An 18,691-nucleotide genomic window follows, 5' to 3' on the forward strand; every position below is an offset into this window, starting at 1 on the left:
CAGTTCCTTTAATCCCAATGTCATGGTCTAGTCTCTGTAGCAGGATGCTGTGGTCAATGGTGTCAAATGCAGCACTGAGGTCCAAAAGGACAAGCACAGAGACAAGACCTCTGTCTGAAGCTATAAGAAGATCATTAGAGACTCTGACCAGTGCTGTTTCAGTGCTATGGTGTTCCCTGAATCCAGACTGGAAAGCTTCAAAGAGCTCATTGTTGTGCAGATGTTCATGTAGCTGCTCCAGGACAACCTTCTCAAGGATCTTGGAGATGTAGGGGAGGTTGGATATTGGCCTATAGTTGGCTAACACATCTGGGTCAAGAGAAGGTTTTTTTAAGTAAATAGTTAATGACAGCCACCTTAAAGGCCGTGGCACGTAACCTGTGACTAGGGAAAGACTGACTTGGTTCAATATAGAAGTGTAGTGTAGTATAGTGCTGACTGAGGGGAAGGCATCCTTAAGGAGGCTTGTAGGGACGGGATCCAGCAGACAAGTGGCTGACTTGGAGGAAGTGATTGCAGAAGTTAAGTCTGACAGGTCAATGGGGGAGAAGCTGTCCAAGTATGCACCAAATCTGGGAGGTGCTTCTATGGGTACTGTATTCTGTGCTCCATTAATGGTGATCTTTGTTCTAATATTCACAATCTTTTCAGTAAAGAAAGATAGGAAGATGTTACTGCTGAGAGTTGGGGGGATGCATGGCTCAACAGCAGTATGGTTCTTGGTTAGCCTGGCCACAGTGCTGAAGAGGAACCTGGGGTTGTTCTTATTCTTTTCATTTGGGGATGAGTAGTAAGTGCTTCTAGCATTACGGAGTTCTTTTTTATATATTGATAAACTATCCTTCCAGGCTTTATGGTCTTCCTCATGCTGGCTGGTATGTGTTTTCATTTCCAGCTGCCTGGTCTTCTGTTTCAAAGTGCGCAGGTTTGGGCTGTACCAGGGAGCTATTCTTTTCTGGTTGATAACCTTCTTTTTCAGGGGAGCTACGGAATCATGTGTCCCAAAGAGTGCTGCTGCAGTGCTATCCAAAAGATGGAATATAGGGGTGAAATCAGCACAACTGCCCATTATATTGTTACAAGCTGTGGCAGCAAGCTCTGCTGGAATAAGCTCTTTAAATCTAGAAACAGCAGTGTCACATAAACATCTACTGAAGTGGGATTTTTTCCCAGGTGGGATATAATTTGGTAAGTTAAATTACTCCTCCAGATGTGGGTTTAGGCTCATACAGCCTTGAAGAAGACACAGTTTCTGTAGGCTGGGTGACAACACAAAGGAACCAGCAGAGGGGAGTGTTAAACTCTGCCTGCCGGTCTGAACTCTGGGTGCTTGTCAGGGATTAGTATGGCTAATGAATTGCCCTATGTTCCTAGATAAGAGAGATGCACCATCCAAAGTAGGCTGGACACCATCTCTAGGAATCAGACTTGGCTTTCCCCAGAAGGAGGTTCAGTAGTCTATATAAGCCACGTTGTTATCTAAGCACCACCTAGACATGCAGCGATGGAATGAATGCATGCGGCTAAACATGTCACCACTCGCTAAATTGGAAAAAGGACTCTTCCCTGAGGGAAAAACCATTCTGGTCCCCCTACATATCTCCTTTCTTCAGTTACCACAATATTAGGTCTACATACAAATTACATTACAATCAAACAGATATTTGAAAAAGCTGCAAATATACGGTCTATACGATACCAAGGTTCATGTTTGATTATAACCTGCTTTGACAATCCTGTCATAAATGTTAAGTTGTTTTCTCACCGTTGCTTCTTGTCCCATTACAGGGACAAAAGACAAGATCATATTACCTCTGTGCTCACTTCCACATGGCTCCCCCATTAAGATTTTATATTATATTATATTATATATATTTATTTTATTGGTTACTGTGTGTTTAAGGTCTTACAGGGCCTCGCCACAAAATATGTCTGTGGTATGTCTGGGATTTACTGGCGTGCCCTCTTGAGCTTTGAAATCTCCACATACTTCTGCCCTACCAGACAGTCCCTGGTCATCATGTATTACAGCCTCCACACTGTGAATTTTTGTATCTACTTAACAGACACAAATGCCATCTTTGAGCCATATTTGCACTTAGAACACAGTTTTTTTCTCAACTTGGATAAATCCACTACTTAGCTACATTCCTGTTGCTAGAAGACAAGCTTTCCTTCTGTTTCCTCCACTGGTAAATCACATCAAGTCTAAACCATCGCATGATAGGCCGGCTTCACTCTTAGCACTACTGATGCGGCTTCCTCCAGCATGACCTGACAATAAATTTACAATAACTACAAGCCCACGCCAACATTGATGGTGTTATTGTAGTGCTAAGAGCTAACAAAGCACATTATCCAATGTATCTGCATCTTCTTTATCCAAAATAATCCACAAACACTTGTTTAGCATGAGAAATAAATTGAAGTATTTGGATAAGTATTGCTTTTACCAATTCCTCATGTCCATTTTCTTTGATGTTTTTTGCTGTTAAATCTTGTATGATGCTGGCAAATTTTTAGGGTGACTCTCAATCAATTTTCACGCACCAAACTAAGCCTTTCCTCCAATCATTAACCAAAAAAACTGTGCTTTATGGTCAAGATAAATTGGTTTTCAGTACTTCAACTTTAGTCAGAGTTCAGATTGATTTCTAAATTAAATTAATGTTGTGAGTCCACTTTGACCCAACTAAAGCTACTGACTTCACTTTGACTTGAGCTTTATGATTTTAAAGATGCAATTCTCTTCCCAAACACAAAATGTTAAAATTGATGCCAAAGAAATTATTGAATTCAAAATCATATGTGTTTCCTTTGTATTAGTCTTTAGACAAGTTGAACTGTGGAGTTAATTACTGTAATATTTTATTTCATTGGAAATGACTAATTGTTGCTTCTTTGTTTGCTCTTCTTCTTCTTCTTCTCTTCTTCTTCTTTTTATTTGGTCTTACTTAATTACTGTCAGTCATCCCAGCAGTGCAGTGATTGTGAGTTGAAGATGAGCATCCATCCAGGTGGCAGGTCACAGATGTGTTTATGGTGTTCATGGGCAGGCATTACATCAGAAAAGGGCAATAACTAATATGTTTCTATCACAGCTGAGCCGATCACAGGAGTAGATACATTATACACTATATATGAGACTGCCACAAAGTTACCCAGGAGTAAATATGGATTGTACCTGTTAAGCTGATGTTTTTGGATCCCAAAAGCCAGATGTTTTGACCAGCTTTAAATGGGTATTAATACTCCCCAAAGGCAATACTGAAAACTGCACCTGAACACCTCATCTGTGCTGTCATTCTGTCTCCAGTTCACTGATTACCAGAGCTATGTGATCCATGGCTGCTTGGTGGACAACCCCACTTTGGAGCGCTCCATAGCTCTATTCAATGGGGTCTCGCAGTGGGTCCAGCTTATGGTGCTAAGCAAGCTAACACCTCCAACCCGAGCAGAGGTTATCACCAAATACATCCATGTGGCTCAGGTAAGCGAGGCAGTAAGATACAGAGCATGTGTCCAGAGAGTACCATGACCTTAGACAGGGCCAATGTATGACTGTCAACATTTCATAACACATGGAAAAGGCCTGTTATCAATCTATCTAACTATCAACATTCAACACTGCAACCAAAAATTCTAGAGTTAAGAAGCTACTCATGCCATACATCATTTAGAAGCTCAGATTCTCATGAACAAATCTATGTAAATTCAGCTACTAAAACATGCAAATTACACATATTCATCAGATAACTGGCAGTTGAATAGTAATGATAATAATAATAATCCCGTATGCTAATCAGTTGTATTAATATACAGTCAAAAGTTCAGTCCAAAACAGCATGCCAAATGACTGATAAATTTGCTTAATTAGCCATGGCTGTGTGGAATTTAGCTAAGTCAAAAGAACAAAAATAACACGGGGGGCACTATATAAAAGTTTAAATGAACAAAACATATAGTCTTTATCCATGATAAGTGACAAAGAATGTCTCCAAAATAGTGTTGTGTGTATAATTCTGCAATATATTTTTGAACAAACATCCATCCATTTTCTTATTCCTGTTAAAGGTCGTGGGGGGGGGGGGGGGGGGGGGCTGGGGCCTATCCCAGCGGCTACGGGCGAGAGGCGGGGTTCACCCTAGACAGGTCACCAGTCCATCGCAGGGCCAACATAGAGAGACAGACAACCATTCACACTCACATTCATACCTACGGTCAGTTTAGAGTATCAATCAGCCTAGTCCCCAATTGCATGTCTTTGGACTCTGGGAGGAACCTACACAGGCATGGGGAGAACATGCAAACTCCCCACAAAAAGAGTCCATGCCTGAGTTGGGACTTGAACCCAGAACCTTCTTGCTGTAAGACGACAGTGCTAACCACTGTACTACCATGCCACACTGCGCAAACATTAGAACATTATTTTTCTGTGATATGTTGATATATCTGAACCTGAAATATTTAAGGTGTGGCCTCATTGTGTGTTCCAGTTTATATCTCCTGCTTCCTTAGATCTTCAGGCATCTATTTTCAGTCTTGTTCTCCTGGTAAACAATGCAACATGCTGAAATACATTCGTTAAAGATTGTTTTCAATCCCTGGAAGCTGTTTGCAGTCCTTGAATGCTGTATGTTGAATACTGCAAACAATTTCCAGTCAAGTCAAGCACACTTCATAAACTGATAGCTGCAGAAACAGCTGTTCTCTTATTTTTACAGTTATGTTGTTCTATGCACCTCTATGAATTATACAATATTGATACTTGGAAGATCAGGATTAAAATTAAACTGCTGCTCTATTTTTGCCTATTCTAACATACATCTAAAAGCAATTTATAAAATAGAAGTCTGGTACCCTGAAGGAACCATTACCTCTGCTCAGGTGGGTTCTCATGTACCATCTGTTTTCTTGGTTATGTGAAACTCAGATAAATGAAGAAAAAAGGGAAGGAAAATTCAACCTTAGTGGAACAAAAAGAATTCTTTCTGCCTTTAGATTTTTTTTCTTTCACCAATGTGAGTGTGGTTGTATCATAATATGCTACCAAATAAGCCAACTTCTTCCAGCAGTACATTGTTCCAACCTTGCTGTCACTCTGCAGTTTAAAAGAGTTGCAGGCAGGATGTTGAGTTTTAGCACCTTCAAAATAGTAAGCACTGATGATCTTTAATTAGCATAATCAGTTATTTTTAATGAAGTAAATTCTTTTTCACCGTGTCTTTCATGGCAAAAAACCCCAAACAAGATGGCTTTGTACATGTTGGCTTAAAACTGGATAAGAGCACAGAAGAACTGTTGATGAATGCCATAAAATGGCTTAAATTGTTCCTACTCACAAATTTGTACATATGCATTTTTATGTCCAATATTTCATCATGTATTCATTCGTGAAATGAACCTGGTGTCATGTATCATGAAGTTTCATGAAAATAAAAATTTAACTGGACATTTTTACTGAGTCCTCAGGAAATTTTATACATCAGCTAGATGTGCACTCTCCCACTGCACTTCTAATGTTAGTCAAGTGGTTGTAAAGTCCATTTGCTGACAATGAAATTTGTTAAATGTTATTGGCAGTTGTGCTGTGCATTTCCATCTTTTGAGAGCCTAAGAGCTTCTCTGTCACTTTCCCATTAATACTGAAAGGAATAGATCATCTAATAACAAATGCTCAGTGATCCTGTCTCCTATTGACAGACTGCAGACAGACTCAAGGATGAATGTGTGTATACAGAATTAGATCTGGTCTGTTCCTGATCTGTTTCTCAGATCCTACTGTTTACTTCTTTTGCAATATAGCACCCAGATGAAGACATCTTTAAAGAGCGCATTAATGAAAACAATAGCAACATTGAAACCTGTCACTGTCTATCATCAGAAACTTCTACAGCTGCAGAACTTCAACACTCTGATGGCTGTGGTGGGGGGGTTGAGCCACAGCTCCATTTCTCGGCTGAAGGAGACTCACTCATATCTGTCTGCAGATGTTGTTAGGGTAAGTTTACATCAACTTTTTAAGGAAATTTTATTGCACTGTCTATCCATAACACATTCAGTACAAACACGCAGCATCATTAATGTGAATTCTTTTGGTCACCCTAATTGTATAGTGAAATCTTAAATCATGATTACTTTCGTTAAACTATCCAAACCATAACTGAACTGAACTTCCCATTCCAGATCTGGAGCGAGATGACAGAACTGGTCTCTTCCAACAACAACTATTCTTGCTACCGTAAGGCCTTCAGTGAGTGCCAGGGCTTTAAGATCCCTATTCTGGGCGTGCACCTCAAGGACCTCATTGCAGTCCATGTGGTCTTTCCTGACTGGGTTGATGACAGTGATAAGGTGAACCTGGTGAAGATGCAGCAGCTCTACATGACTTTCAATGAGCTGGTATCATTGCAGAGTGCAGTGGGCCAAGTGGAGCCCAACATGGACCTGATCTACCTGCTAACGGTGAGGGGAAAAAAAACCACCACATTCTATGCTGACTGCTCTGTGATTCTCTGTGAGGTTTCACACAAATGGAAAAAAAAAAAGAGAAAAAAGGCAAAAATGAAGCCAAAATATATGGGATATAGGTGCTACCATTTTGGACTGGTGACTTCATTTATAAGCTGATTCTGAGCAGTTGCAATTTTGGAATGGAGATTGTTAGTAGCTCAGCTGGAAACTTATCATTTTTATAAAGAAACTCAGTGTTGGTCCATTGACATATTAAACTTTGTATTGAATTACCCCCCCCCCCCCCATGTCAAAATATCATGATTTTTGTTAGTTAACAAGGCAGAATAAAACCAACAAAGAGTCAACATCAGCTATCATAAGTATTTTATATCAAACTGAAATTGGCATTAGACGTTGCCCTGACAATGAATTTTAATCACCACAAAATGAAGGTTTAACAATGTTGGTGGCCAGCTAGGTGATTACTGGGGAGAGTCCCCCTTGAGTCAACTGTGAGCAGAACAACTTTGTTTGTAACAAAAAAAATCACAGTTTCAGAAAGTTATCTTGATATCTCATCTCAATGTCCATACTTACAATATCTTAAAAAAAATAGCTAAAATAAAAGGAAAACTCACATCAATGTGATAATAAAATCACAGAAAAAATTTGACACAGTTTGTCACAATTTATGTTTTCTACCATGGGCCTACACTGCACCCAACCATCAGGGGGCAATTGAGATCTGTTGGCTTCAGTTTTTATGAGTGCTCATGGTGTCTATCTATAAAAAAAAAAAAAGTGAGAAACTCTACGAAAATGTTTTTCTAGACTTTTGCTGAGGAAAAGCAGGATGGAAAATTAGATTAAAGCTACAGAGAAAAATGATTTCATACCATTCAGAGTCTAGATCATTCCGACTTATCTTAACATATTTAATATATGTGCACATCAAGTGAAGGTTCAATATGCCACTGTTCCGTGTACTTTTTAAGCAAATTAAATCCAAACATCTTGTATTTTGCAGCTTTCTTTAGACCTGTATTACACAGAGGATGAGATTTACGAGCTGTCGTTGCTAAGGGAACCACGTAACCCCAAATCTTTGGTATGTTTCATTGAAATAATTTGATGTTGGTTTATCCAGTTTGCATAGCTACAACTTAAATTTGTGTATTACATTAAAATGTTTGGTCTTCTGCGATTTTTAAGGTAGATACTGTATGTTCAGTTATGATTACAACCAATTTTTGTCAGTGCTGAACTGAATAATTAAAACTCTGTGTCCTCCCAGCCTACCTCTCCAACAACTCCCAATAAACCTTTGGCTCCACTGGACTGGGCCTCAGGTGTCACCACTAAACCAGACCCCTCCTTGGTCAATAAACACATCAGGAAAGTGGTGGATGTGAGTTCACAATATCTTTTTCAGTTTTACGCAGATGACCTGTCGGTTGAATATTTTTTGAAGTAACCATTTTCCTTATGTGTTGTTGGGAAGTCTGTGTTCCGGAATTATGATCATGACCATGATGGCTATATTTCTCAAGAAGACTTTGAGAGCATTGCTGCTAACTTTCCCTTCCTGGACTCCTTCTGTGTTTTGGACAAAGATCAGTGAGTGCTGGACACTATCTGCGCATTAATCTACAAACCCAAATATAAAGGCTTTACATAAGACACTGATGCACATCTGACCATAATCCAATTGTTAAAAACAAACAAGAAATTCTGCACCATGGTTGTAGGTCTCTGCAGTGTATATCTGTGAGAATGACCTTGATCTATGCCCATCAAAATCTTGTTAGTTTATCCATGAATCCCAGTGAACATTTTTGTGCCAAATCGGAATTTTCTCAAAACTGTCCTTAGATTTGTTGTTGATAAAAATGGGACAGATGGACAATCCAAAAACATATTTCTTCCATCCCACAGTTGTTGCAGCCACAGAGGCATACAAATATTAATAAATTGTACCACGGAATCAGTCATACAGTGTATGTATGTATGTGTGTGTGTGTGTGTGTGTGTGTGTGTGTGTGTGTGTGTGTGTGTGTGTGTGTGTGTTTTAGCAGGTTTAGACACACCTTCTCATTTAATGGTTTTTCTTTATTTTATGAACATCATAGATTCTCACTAAAGGCATCAAAACTATAAATGAACACATATTGAATTATGTAGTAAACAAAAAAGAGTAAAATAACTCAAAACATGTTTTATATTTTAGATTCTTCAAAATAGGCACCCTTTAGTTTGATTACTGCTTTGTACACTCTTGGCATTCTCTGGGTGAGCTTCATGATGTAGTCACCTGAAATGGCTATCCAACACTCTTGAAGGAGTTCCCATAGATGCTGAGCACTTGTTGGCCCTTTAGCCTTCACTCTGTGGTCCATCTCATCCCAAACCATCTAGATTGGGTTTAGGTCAGGTGACTGTGGAGGCCAGGTCATCTGGTGCAGCACTCTATCACTCTCCATCTTGGTCAAATAGCTCTTACAAAGCCTGGAGGTGTGTCTGGGGTCATTGTCCTGTTGAAAAATAAATGATGGTCCAACTAAATACAAACCAGATGGGATGGCGTGTTGCTGCAGGATGCTGTGGTAGCCATGCTGGTTCAGTGTGCCTTCAATTTTGAATAAATCCCCAACAGTATCACCATCAAAGCACCCCCACACATCACCTCCTCCTCTATGCATCACGGTGAGAACTATACATGAAGAGACTATCTGTTCAACTTTGAATCCCTGTGAAAGCTTCATGAAGCAGCAGAAAATGCTTTCATTCAGACAGGTTTTTGGTTGAACTCGCATTCATTGTCTGCATTGCTGCTATTTTTTTAACTTGTCAGTCCCGGTACTTTTTTTCCCCTATTGTTAATTTTATTAATTATATATATATATATATATATATATATATATATATATATATATATATATATATATATATATATATATATATATATATATATATATATATATATATATATATATATATATATATATATATATATATATATATATGTGTGTGTGTGCGTGTGTGTGTGTGTGTGTGTGTGGCTGCACGGTGGTGCAGTGGTCAGCACTGTCGCCTCACAGCAAGAAGGTTCCAGGTTTGAGGCCCAGCTTGGGCACAGGATCTTTCTGTGTGGAGTTTGCATGTTCTCCCTGTTCCCATGTGGGTTCTCTCTTTGGGTACTCCGGCTTCCTCCCACTGTCCAAAGTGTGTGTACATATATATTATCATCTTTTCTTTTTATCTCTTTTTTAATTGTGTTTGTCTTTTAATGCAAAGCACTTTGTTATTTTATATTTGTGAAAGGTGATAAATAAATAAACGTTACTTTCTTTTCCGCATTGCACAGACATGGCGTGTGGAACCAAAGATCTCCAATTTTGAGTCATCAGACCAAAACACAGATTTTGGTCTGATGTCCATTCCTTGTTTTCTAGCAGCTATTCTACCACAAAGGCCTGATTGGCGCAGTCTCCTCTGAACAGTTGATGTAGAGATGTGTCTGCTACCAGAACTCTGCCTGGCATTTATCTGGGCTCTCATCTGAGGTGGTGTGAACTTTACATTTCTGAGGCTGGTGACTTGGATGAACTTATCCTCAGCAGCAGAGGTGACTCTTTGACTTCTTTTACTGGGGCGGTCCTCACTTCAGCCAGTTTCATCATTGATGGTTTTTGCAACTGCATTTGGGGACACAATCAAAGTTTTTGCAATTTTCCAGACTGACTGACCTTCAGTTCTTAAAGTAATGATGGACTGTTGTTTCTCTTTACTTTGCTGATTGGTTCTTACCATAATATGAATTCTAACAGTTGTCAAATAGGGCTGTCAGCTGTGTACCAACCTGACTTCTGCACAACACAACTGATGGTCCCAACGCCATAAAGAAGGCAAGAAACTCCACAAATGAACCCTGACAAGGCAAACCTGTGAAGTGAAAACCATTCCAGGTGACTACATCATGAAGCTCATTGAGAGAAGGCCAAGGGTTTGCAGTGCTGTCAACAAAGCAAAGTGTGGATACTTTTGAGAATCTAAAATATTAAATACATTTACAGTTAAACAATTTTTTTCTTTGCTAGATAATATATTTTGTCTTCAGTACATATCTATATCTACATCTATCTATCTCTCTCTCTCTCTCTCTCTCTCTCTCTCTCTCTCTCTATATATATATATATATATATATTTAAAATATATGATTGATATGATCATGTGGGCTGCGTGGTGGTGCAGTGGTCAGCACTGTGGCCTCACAGCAAGAAGGTTCCGGGTTCGAGTCCCGGCTCGGGCGCGGGATCTTTCTGTGTGGAGTTTGCATGTTCTCCCCATGCCTGTGTGGGTTCTCTCTGGTACTCCAGCTTCCTCCCACCGTCCAAAGACATCAATTTGGGGACGAGGCTGATTTATTCTCTAAATTGACTGTAGGTACGAATGTGAGAGTGAATGGTTGTTCGTCTCTGTATGTTGGCCCTGCGATCGACTGGCGACCTGTCCAGGGTGAACCCCGCCTCTCGCCCATAGATGCTGGGATAGGCTCCAGCCCCCCGCGACACTTAATAGTAAGGAATAAGCAGAAGATGTTGATGGATGATCATGTGATGGTTTTCTCAGAATGCAGTAGCATTGGTCATATGCTGTCGCACAATATGGAATTCAAATGCCTGCGTCATCCGTAGTTTCTAATAGAGATACACCTGAAGTGACTACCAGTACCTTTATGATTTTAAAGAGGAGAGGAAATGCATATAGTGATTTTATTAGGGCAGTTATTCTGTTTCATAACTGACATTTGTCACTTTCAGCCAGTGATAGCCAATGCTTTCAAAACTTGAACAGTTCCTGTTGCATCTAGATATCTCATGAACCAGATTTGATTATTTGACTTTTTTGGAGTCCTTGTATAACTGCTGAATGCAACACCACTTAAAAGCACAGGAACAACGGGAAGAACCATCAAGAACAGAGAAACAAACTAAAATAAAAACTCAACTAATCACGTAAAAAGAGACAGCTGGGAAAACGCAAGGGCTGGCAAGGAGCAGATTGGACAAGAAACACAGAATAAAGCTGTGACTAATGAGCACGGATTAACTGATAAGACAAAGGTGGTATTCAAAGAAACACAGGAAACAGACAAAAACAGGAAGTATAAAAATACAGAGATACAGGAGGGAAGTGAGTTTCAAAGTAAAACAAGAACTGACAAATGTTTCTAAAACACTAACACAAGACAAAACTTTAACCTAAAGAGAAGAGACCATGATGATGCTAACTGAAATCAACAGGAAATTTGACTTGGAATTCTGACAAGGTAAAATAAAGTTACAGATGTTGAGGGAAAACTGAGAGAGGGCATGGTTTTTGTTTGTAACCCTTTAATGAATCTTAAGAGGGATTTAATACACATTTGTTGATATGGTTAGACTAGAGCATTTGCAAATGGCCACCTCTCTCGCTGTTAATATTTTCTTTTGTACTCTTTCTTCTCTTTCACAGAGATGGATTGATTAGTAAAGATGAAATGATAGCATATTTCCTTCGGGCTAACCCGCTGCTCCAGTGTAAAATGGGTCCAGGTTTCATCCACAACTTTCAAGAAATGACATACTTGAAGCCCACCTTCTGTGAACATTGTGCTGGATTTGTGAGTATCTCATAGATCCATCACTGCATGTGTCATATCTCTCAATTACATTCCCTCCTAAAATCACAAATGTACAAATGTCTCAAAGGTTATCCTGCAGATACCCTCCTGAACATACACTCTTTCCCTATGTAGTTTCATTAAGGTATTCAGTCAGACTCTTTATTATCCGAGGATGATATTAGAAGACTTGCTCCTATTTGCGGCAAAAATGTTGGTTCGTAAAATGAGCTGCTTCATTATCTCATGTGGGTTTTCTTTATTTCCTGCACCCTCTTCACCGCTCTTATGGACCTTAATGGACTGCATCATGGTGGACTTGCTCCTGAAGCTCTGGGGAATCATTAAACAAGGCTATAAGTGCAAAGGTAAAGGATGTATCCTTCATCATTCAATGCTAATGGTTCCTCTGGGATCCTGTACATAATAATTTTCATATACAGTGTGACTTTTATTTAGTTTACACAAATTTCAAGATCGCCTCAAATCAAGAAGGTTCCGGGTTCGAGTCCCGGCTCGGGCACGGGATCTTTCTGTGTGGAGTCTGCATGTTCTCCCTGTGCCTGTGTGGGTTCTCTCTGGTACTCCAGCTTCCTCCCACAGTCCAAAGACATGCAAATGGGGACGAGGCTGATTGATACTCTAAATTGACCGTAGGTATGAATGTGAGTGTGAATGGTTGTCTGTCTCTATGTGTTGGCCCTGTGATGGACTGGTGACCTGTGCAGGGTGAACCCTGCCTCTTGCTCGAAAGCCACTTGGATAGGCTCCAGCCCCCCCGCGACCCTTAACAGGATAAACGGAAGAGAATGGATGGATGGATGGAAGTTTCAAGATCATTTTGGTCTTTCTCAAAGACAGAGAATCTACAGATTCTTATCTAGAAAATCAAGACCAGCATTCATACAAGGCTTATGTGTGTGTGTTGTCTTCACAGACTGTGGTGTCAACTGTCATAAACAATGTCGGGAGCTGTTGGTTCTGGCTTGTAGGAAGCTGTTGCGCTCAGGGTCTCTGGGCAGTGTTTCCCCAGCCAGACTGACCCACAGCTCACTGCCCAGCAGCCCTGCACTGCCCAGTTGTAAAGGTCAGATATCTGCAAACCCGAACATAGTAACAACCAAACAGTACTAAACATATTTATGTAATTCATCAATGCATTTGTACTCTCAAAGGTTGTATTCCCTCAATAATCTCCTGTACTCCCTCCTTTAGACGAGGACGAAGTGTTTGAGTTCCCAGCTGTCACATCTACAGGTCCGGCTTTGGATACTAAGTCCATCACCCTGATGACTGGCTCAGCCCAGAGAATCTCAGTGCGCCTGCAGAGAGCTACCACCAGCCAGGCCACACAGACTGACCCTCTGTGGCCTGAACACAGCTGGGGGGTCGCAGACAGTGGTTCCCACACCTTCCCCAAAATGAAATACCGAACTCACAGGAAGACTTCTAAAAATAAAGGTTTTGCCTGTTGGGTAAACCAGGATGACACACAGCGACAGGCAGTTTCTTCACAGTGCAGTGCGGCATCTCAGGAAAGGTCCAGAGTCTCAGGAGAGCTCATACAGAACGGGATCACATACAGAGGGAAGGTAATGGAGGAGCTCAATATAGGTTTTCATTTAAAGTATGACATTTGTTACACAGAGAGGTAAGGCTTATATATTGTATAATGATACATTATATAAGCCTTCTATATGAGGACACCTGTGTGTCTCCTGGAGGTCAATTGCAAAAGAGGGGGGAAAAGCATACAGTGAGTAACAAATAGAATAAAACATTAACTTGTGATGCCATTAATCTCAAAACTGCAGATGATGAAATAGAATTTTTCAAGTTAAAAACGAACACGATCAAACATGATGCAATGACAATGAAACTCCAGCCCTGACCTTGAGAGCAATTTCAATGTTGTGTTTCCACTGCATGATGAATAAATTGAAGTAAACCAGAAATATTCATTATTCTCATCTGCAAAATAGGAGGAGCAGCAGACTTTACTCCATTTTAATCTTTTTTATTTGTTTTATTTTTTGTAATCAGCCAATATTTTTGCCTCATAGCCCTCAAAGCAGCTATTTCCAACTAAGATTTTAATGTGATTTAATAGCAATAAACAGACCAAATTTTACTGAAACAATACTAACAACTTTTGCAAAGAGGCAGCACGGTGGTGCAGTGGTTAGCACTGTTGCCTCACAGAGAGAAGGTTCCGGGTTCGAGTCCTGGCTCTGTTTGGTGTCTCCATGTTCTCCCTGTTCCTGTGGGGATTCTCTCTGGTACTCCGGCTTCCTCCCTCAGTCCAAAGACATGCAAATGGGGATGAGGCTGATTGATACTCTAAACTGACTGTAGGTGTGGCTGTGAGGGTGAATGGTTGTCTGTCTATATGTGTTGGCCCTGCAATGGAGACCTGGAGACCTGTCCAGGGTGAATCCTACGAAGCTGGTGGGATAGGCTCCAGCCCCCCACCCCCACCCCGTTACCCTTAACAGGATGAAAATGGATGGAAGTTTTGCAAAGTATGCTTTGTCAGTTGTGGTTGCAACTTTAACTTTTTGGATTTAAAATGGATTTCAGACAATATTCACAGCTGTGAATTTAACACATGCAAATTTGTTACTTCAGATGAAATTTTTCACCAGTGCATACATATCATTTAACTAAACTAATCTGTTACATAAATCCTCACATTGACATTTACACATGATAGTAATCTAACTCCACATCACTGATATTATTTGTTTTAACTGTTTAACTTATCTAAACATGAATTTACTGAAGTCAGTTATCAATAGTTTTTTTATTGTGTATATAAAAATGACAAGAGTGTGATGTCAGAGGCGTCACTCGTATGTATCTACTGAATTACTGAAGGCTCTGCATGTTCAGCTCATTTTTCTGTTCTGTTTTATTGACTGTTACAGTTTTCATTGTGTGGTTTTTGAGGCAGCATGGCTTGGAGTTTAAGTGGCCATCGAATAACCAAAGGGTCACTGGTTTGATCCCCAGTGATTACATTGAAATGTTCTTGAGAAAGATACTGAAGCTCCAAATGCTCTTGATGAGCAGGCTGGCTCCTTGCAATGCAGCCTCCATTATTTCTATCTGCTGCAGCAGGCAACTGTTTTCAGAGTACAGCTCTAAAATTCAACTGCCAATGACATGCTCAGAACTAAATACACAGTTTTGTAGTGGAGCATTTGGAGTGAATGTGCCAGATAACGGTGGCAAATGCAGAAATACACAAATCAAATGGTACTTTGGCAAAAGTAAAAGCTTCATTTTCAAATTCTACAAGTAAAAGGGTTTGATTTTTGGTTTACTTAAGTAAATTATACATTCTACCTGATGTTTGTGTATTCTGGTGCTTTGGAGAATTCAAGCCTAAAACCACTGAGTTTTAAAGGTATGTGTTTCATTTGTGGTGCTCTTTTTTCTGCAGTTGAAGGTTTTAAATTTGAAATTACATCATCATCAGGGGCAGGCTGCACGGTGGTGCAGTGGTTAGCACTGTGGCCTCACAGCAAGAAGGTTCCGGGTTCGAGTCCCGGCTCGGGCACGGGATCTTTCTGTGTGGAGTCTGCATGTTCTCCCTGTGCCTGTGTGGGTTCTCTCCAGGTACTCCAGCTTCCTCCCACAGTCCAAAGACATGCAAATGGGGACTAGGCTTATTGATATTCACCCTGTCCAGGGTGAACCCCGCCTCTCGCCCGTAGATGCTGGGATAGGCTCCAGCCCCCCCGCGACCCTTACTAGCAAGGACTAAGCAGAAGATGACGATGGATTATCATCAACTCTAAATCGCAATTGATGGTTTTAGGTAAAAATGTAGTGCAGTAAAAAAAAAAATCCTTTGAGATTTAATGGAGAAAAAAAAACCTTAAAATATGAATAATCAATAAGTGTAGATACCTTGACACTGTACTTAGGTACAGAATTTGAGTGAAAATAGTGTCCACTACTGTCAGAAAGAACAAGCAATGAGCCAAAGGGGACATAAAAGAGAATCGATATTGGACTTTTATTAGATGGAGAATATGACAGGTTTAAGTTCAAGTAAGAAAAATATTAGCAGGGGTTATCTAAGATGTTAAATTGATTATAGGTCTTTTCCAGTCTATAAGATACTTAAACCCCTTTACAAAACTTTCATAATATTGATAGGCTGTTATGAAAGCTGACAACTTTAGTAACACATCCACATACATTCATACACCGATGACATCATCAGTGTTCAGTGACTTCCTCACAAACATCTAGTGTCAAGGGTCATACCAGGAACCGCCAAATACTCTTTCACAAGAGGGAGACGTTTATAATGTCGTAGGAACAACACCTACACTGCAATAGCAGATTGTGCTATTGTGGTCCAAATGATCTAAAAAGGGTCTGGAAAGGTCTTGCGTTTAACTGTCATAACTAACAGAAATCCAGCATGCAGCAGAGCTAAAACATGAGCCCTGCTTGGATTGTCTCTTATGTGGAGCCTCGGAATAGATGTAGACCTAGAACATCATCATCCACTAGAGAAAAAATAATACCTGTCAAGACCAAACAATGAACGTTCCGATAGATTGTTTGGCAATGTTGTAAGGCAGTATATGTAACTTAATGAAACCAGGACCACAGTGAAAGACATTTAAGTAAGAATGCTGATATTCTAGATCTAAATGAGAAAATATCCCTCCTCTTCCCTCTCAGGACAGCTGACTTGGTCACGGACATGAGGGCCAGTCCCGGGGGTCCAGAAAGCTCCTAATATCTGGGACCAGGAAGATCTTCTGTTTGGGGAGGTGCTGGGCCATCTGAATTCCCCCTTCAGGTCCTCTGTTGACTACAGCAGCAACAGAACAACATGCAGACGCCTGATGGATGCAGTGAAGGCCATGACCTGGCATCCGTGGATAGCAGACCACCAAGCTGCCCAGTTTGAGTCAAATGAGACCACACCTCAATCCTAGGGACTGGAGTAGATTCTTAAGAAGATTTTTGTTCCAGGTGGTACATTTAAATCAGCACTCGAGAAAGTAAGAAGGGTTTTCAAAAGATGAGTTAAGTTTAATGGTTTGATAGCAGCCAGTTGCTTTTCGGTCCAGCATGGGTCCACCATGTCTCATCGTCATTGGGATGAAGACTTTGCAGTGAACAATGAGAGGAAGCATCAGTACATGTGTGTGTTAATATTTGTAGGTGGGGTTGCTAATAAAGGGGAAATCAAAATGAAAGTGAAAAGGCATCCTGAACATTGATCATGGATTGTGATGTTGAAAGATGGAGATGAAGATGAAATTATTTGGCAACTACAGCTGGGTCAACTCCATATTTAGTTGTGATCTTTTCATTTTCATATGAAGACTGTTTTATTGTGATATATGAAAGATCCTCTTTAGAATCAATGATGTATAAACAATTAATTTACAGCAGCTATGAACTAAAGGGCACATCGTGTGAGAAAGAAAGTGTGCTGATATTTTGGAAAACTGTCTTCTTTAACTGTTTCACAAAAAATAAATATTGAAACAAAATATCAGAGGACCAGAATACCATTGACACCACACACCTACCACAAAATGTGTTCTTTTCATAAAGGTAATGATGAAGTAATATGAAACACATAAAAGGGTACATTATTAACATAAGCTACTACAGTAATAAGCATCAACTAACTATTCATTACAAGTTAACTGAAGTGTCTGGTAATAATTAATGATGTTCACGTTAGCACTCCGACTTCCTCCATCAGTCCAAAGACATGCAATTGGGGACGAGGCTGATTGATACTCTAAATTGACCATAGGTATGACTGTGAGTGTGAATGGTTGTCTGTCTCTATGTGTTGGCCCTGCGATGGACCAGTGACCTGCCTAGGGTGAACCCCGCCTCTCACCTGAAGGCTGCTGGGATAGGCTCCAGCCCCCCGCAACCCAAAACAGGATAAGCGGAAGAAAATGGGTGGATGGATGGATGGATGGCTGAAACTTGTAATAATAAACTTAAAAGTTTAAATTATGATCATCTTTTTAATTTTATGACATCACAGCAATCGAAACTGTTGAATGAAACTGTGATTCACTTCATCAATTTCTTAGCACAGCAGAAGTCTCTTGCAAATGTATTTAAAGTCCTTCCAGAAAAATGCGGAGTGTTTTGTGATTGTTGGGGGCAAAAATCCTTGTGCGGAAAGTTTTCTTTTACAATGCGATGGAATATACAGGATATTTATGCGACTGTATGTGATGAATTTTCGGGCATTTGCAAAAGTTGCAGGAACTTGTGAAAACTGCAGTTTGATGAATAAGAAAAAAAAAAGTGATTCCCCCAACACTCTGTTCTCACTAGGCAAGGACCTTAATGTAGAGTCATTTTAATGACTTCCTGTGATAAGAAAGCATACGTCATCACAGTAAATGGGAATAATTAAGTTCTCAACTTGTTTGGTTTCAGACCTCAATAAACAAATGGTTCAAACTTACAAAACGTTGATGAGTCAAAGAAATTCCAAGGTTGTTTTTTTTTTTTAGCAAATGAGACTAATTCGTGAAATTCATCATGTCTTCTTCGCGGGGTTTG

At 40.0% G+C, this 18,691-nt stretch overlaps 1 protein-coding gene across 5 annotated transcripts in view; it reads left to right on the plus strand.

Annotated features, from left to right (window-relative positions):
• Nucleotides 1–18,487, plus strand: part of rasgrp3 (RAS guanyl releasing protein 3 (calcium and DAG-regulated)) — a 60,085-nt gene extending 41,598 nt beyond the window's left edge. For 4 of the 5 annotated variants that reach the window (XM_086181273.1, XM_086181270.1, XM_086181271.1 and 1 more), the window contains 10 exons: nucleotides 3,317–3,490; nucleotides 5,885–6,001; nucleotides 6,187–6,465; nucleotides 7,484–7,564; nucleotides 7,751–7,864; nucleotides 7,958–8,073; nucleotides 11,971–12,118; nucleotides 12,450–12,486; nucleotides 13,056–13,205; nucleotides 13,334–18,487. In XM_086181273.1, coding sequence (XP_086037399.1) covers nucleotides 3,317–3,490; nucleotides 5,885–6,001; nucleotides 6,187–6,465; nucleotides 7,484–7,564; nucleotides 7,751–7,864; nucleotides 7,958–8,073; nucleotides 11,971–12,118; nucleotides 12,450–12,486; nucleotides 13,056–13,205; nucleotides 13,334–13,773 — 1,656 coding nt within the window. In that variant the 3' untranslated portion in view covers nucleotides 13,774–18,487. The remainder of the gene's footprint in view (nucleotides 1–3,316; nucleotides 3,491–5,884; nucleotides 6,002–6,186; nucleotides 6,466–7,483; nucleotides 7,565–7,750; nucleotides 7,865–7,957; nucleotides 8,074–11,970; nucleotides 12,119–12,449; nucleotides 12,487–13,055; nucleotides 13,206–13,333) is intronic. The other variant, XM_086181274.1, reaches the window with a different exon arrangement.
• The last annotated feature ends 204 nt before the right edge of the window (nucleotides 18,488–18,691 follow it).

Source organism: Aulostomus chinensis, chromosome 16, assembly GCF_037954235.1.
Source record: "Aulostomus chinensis isolate RoL2024-O1b breed Wild chromosome 16, RoL_Achi_v1.0, whole genome shotgun sequence".
NCBI lineage: Eukaryota > Metazoa > Chordata > Actinopteri > Syngnathiformes > Aulostomidae > Aulostomus > Aulostomus chinensis.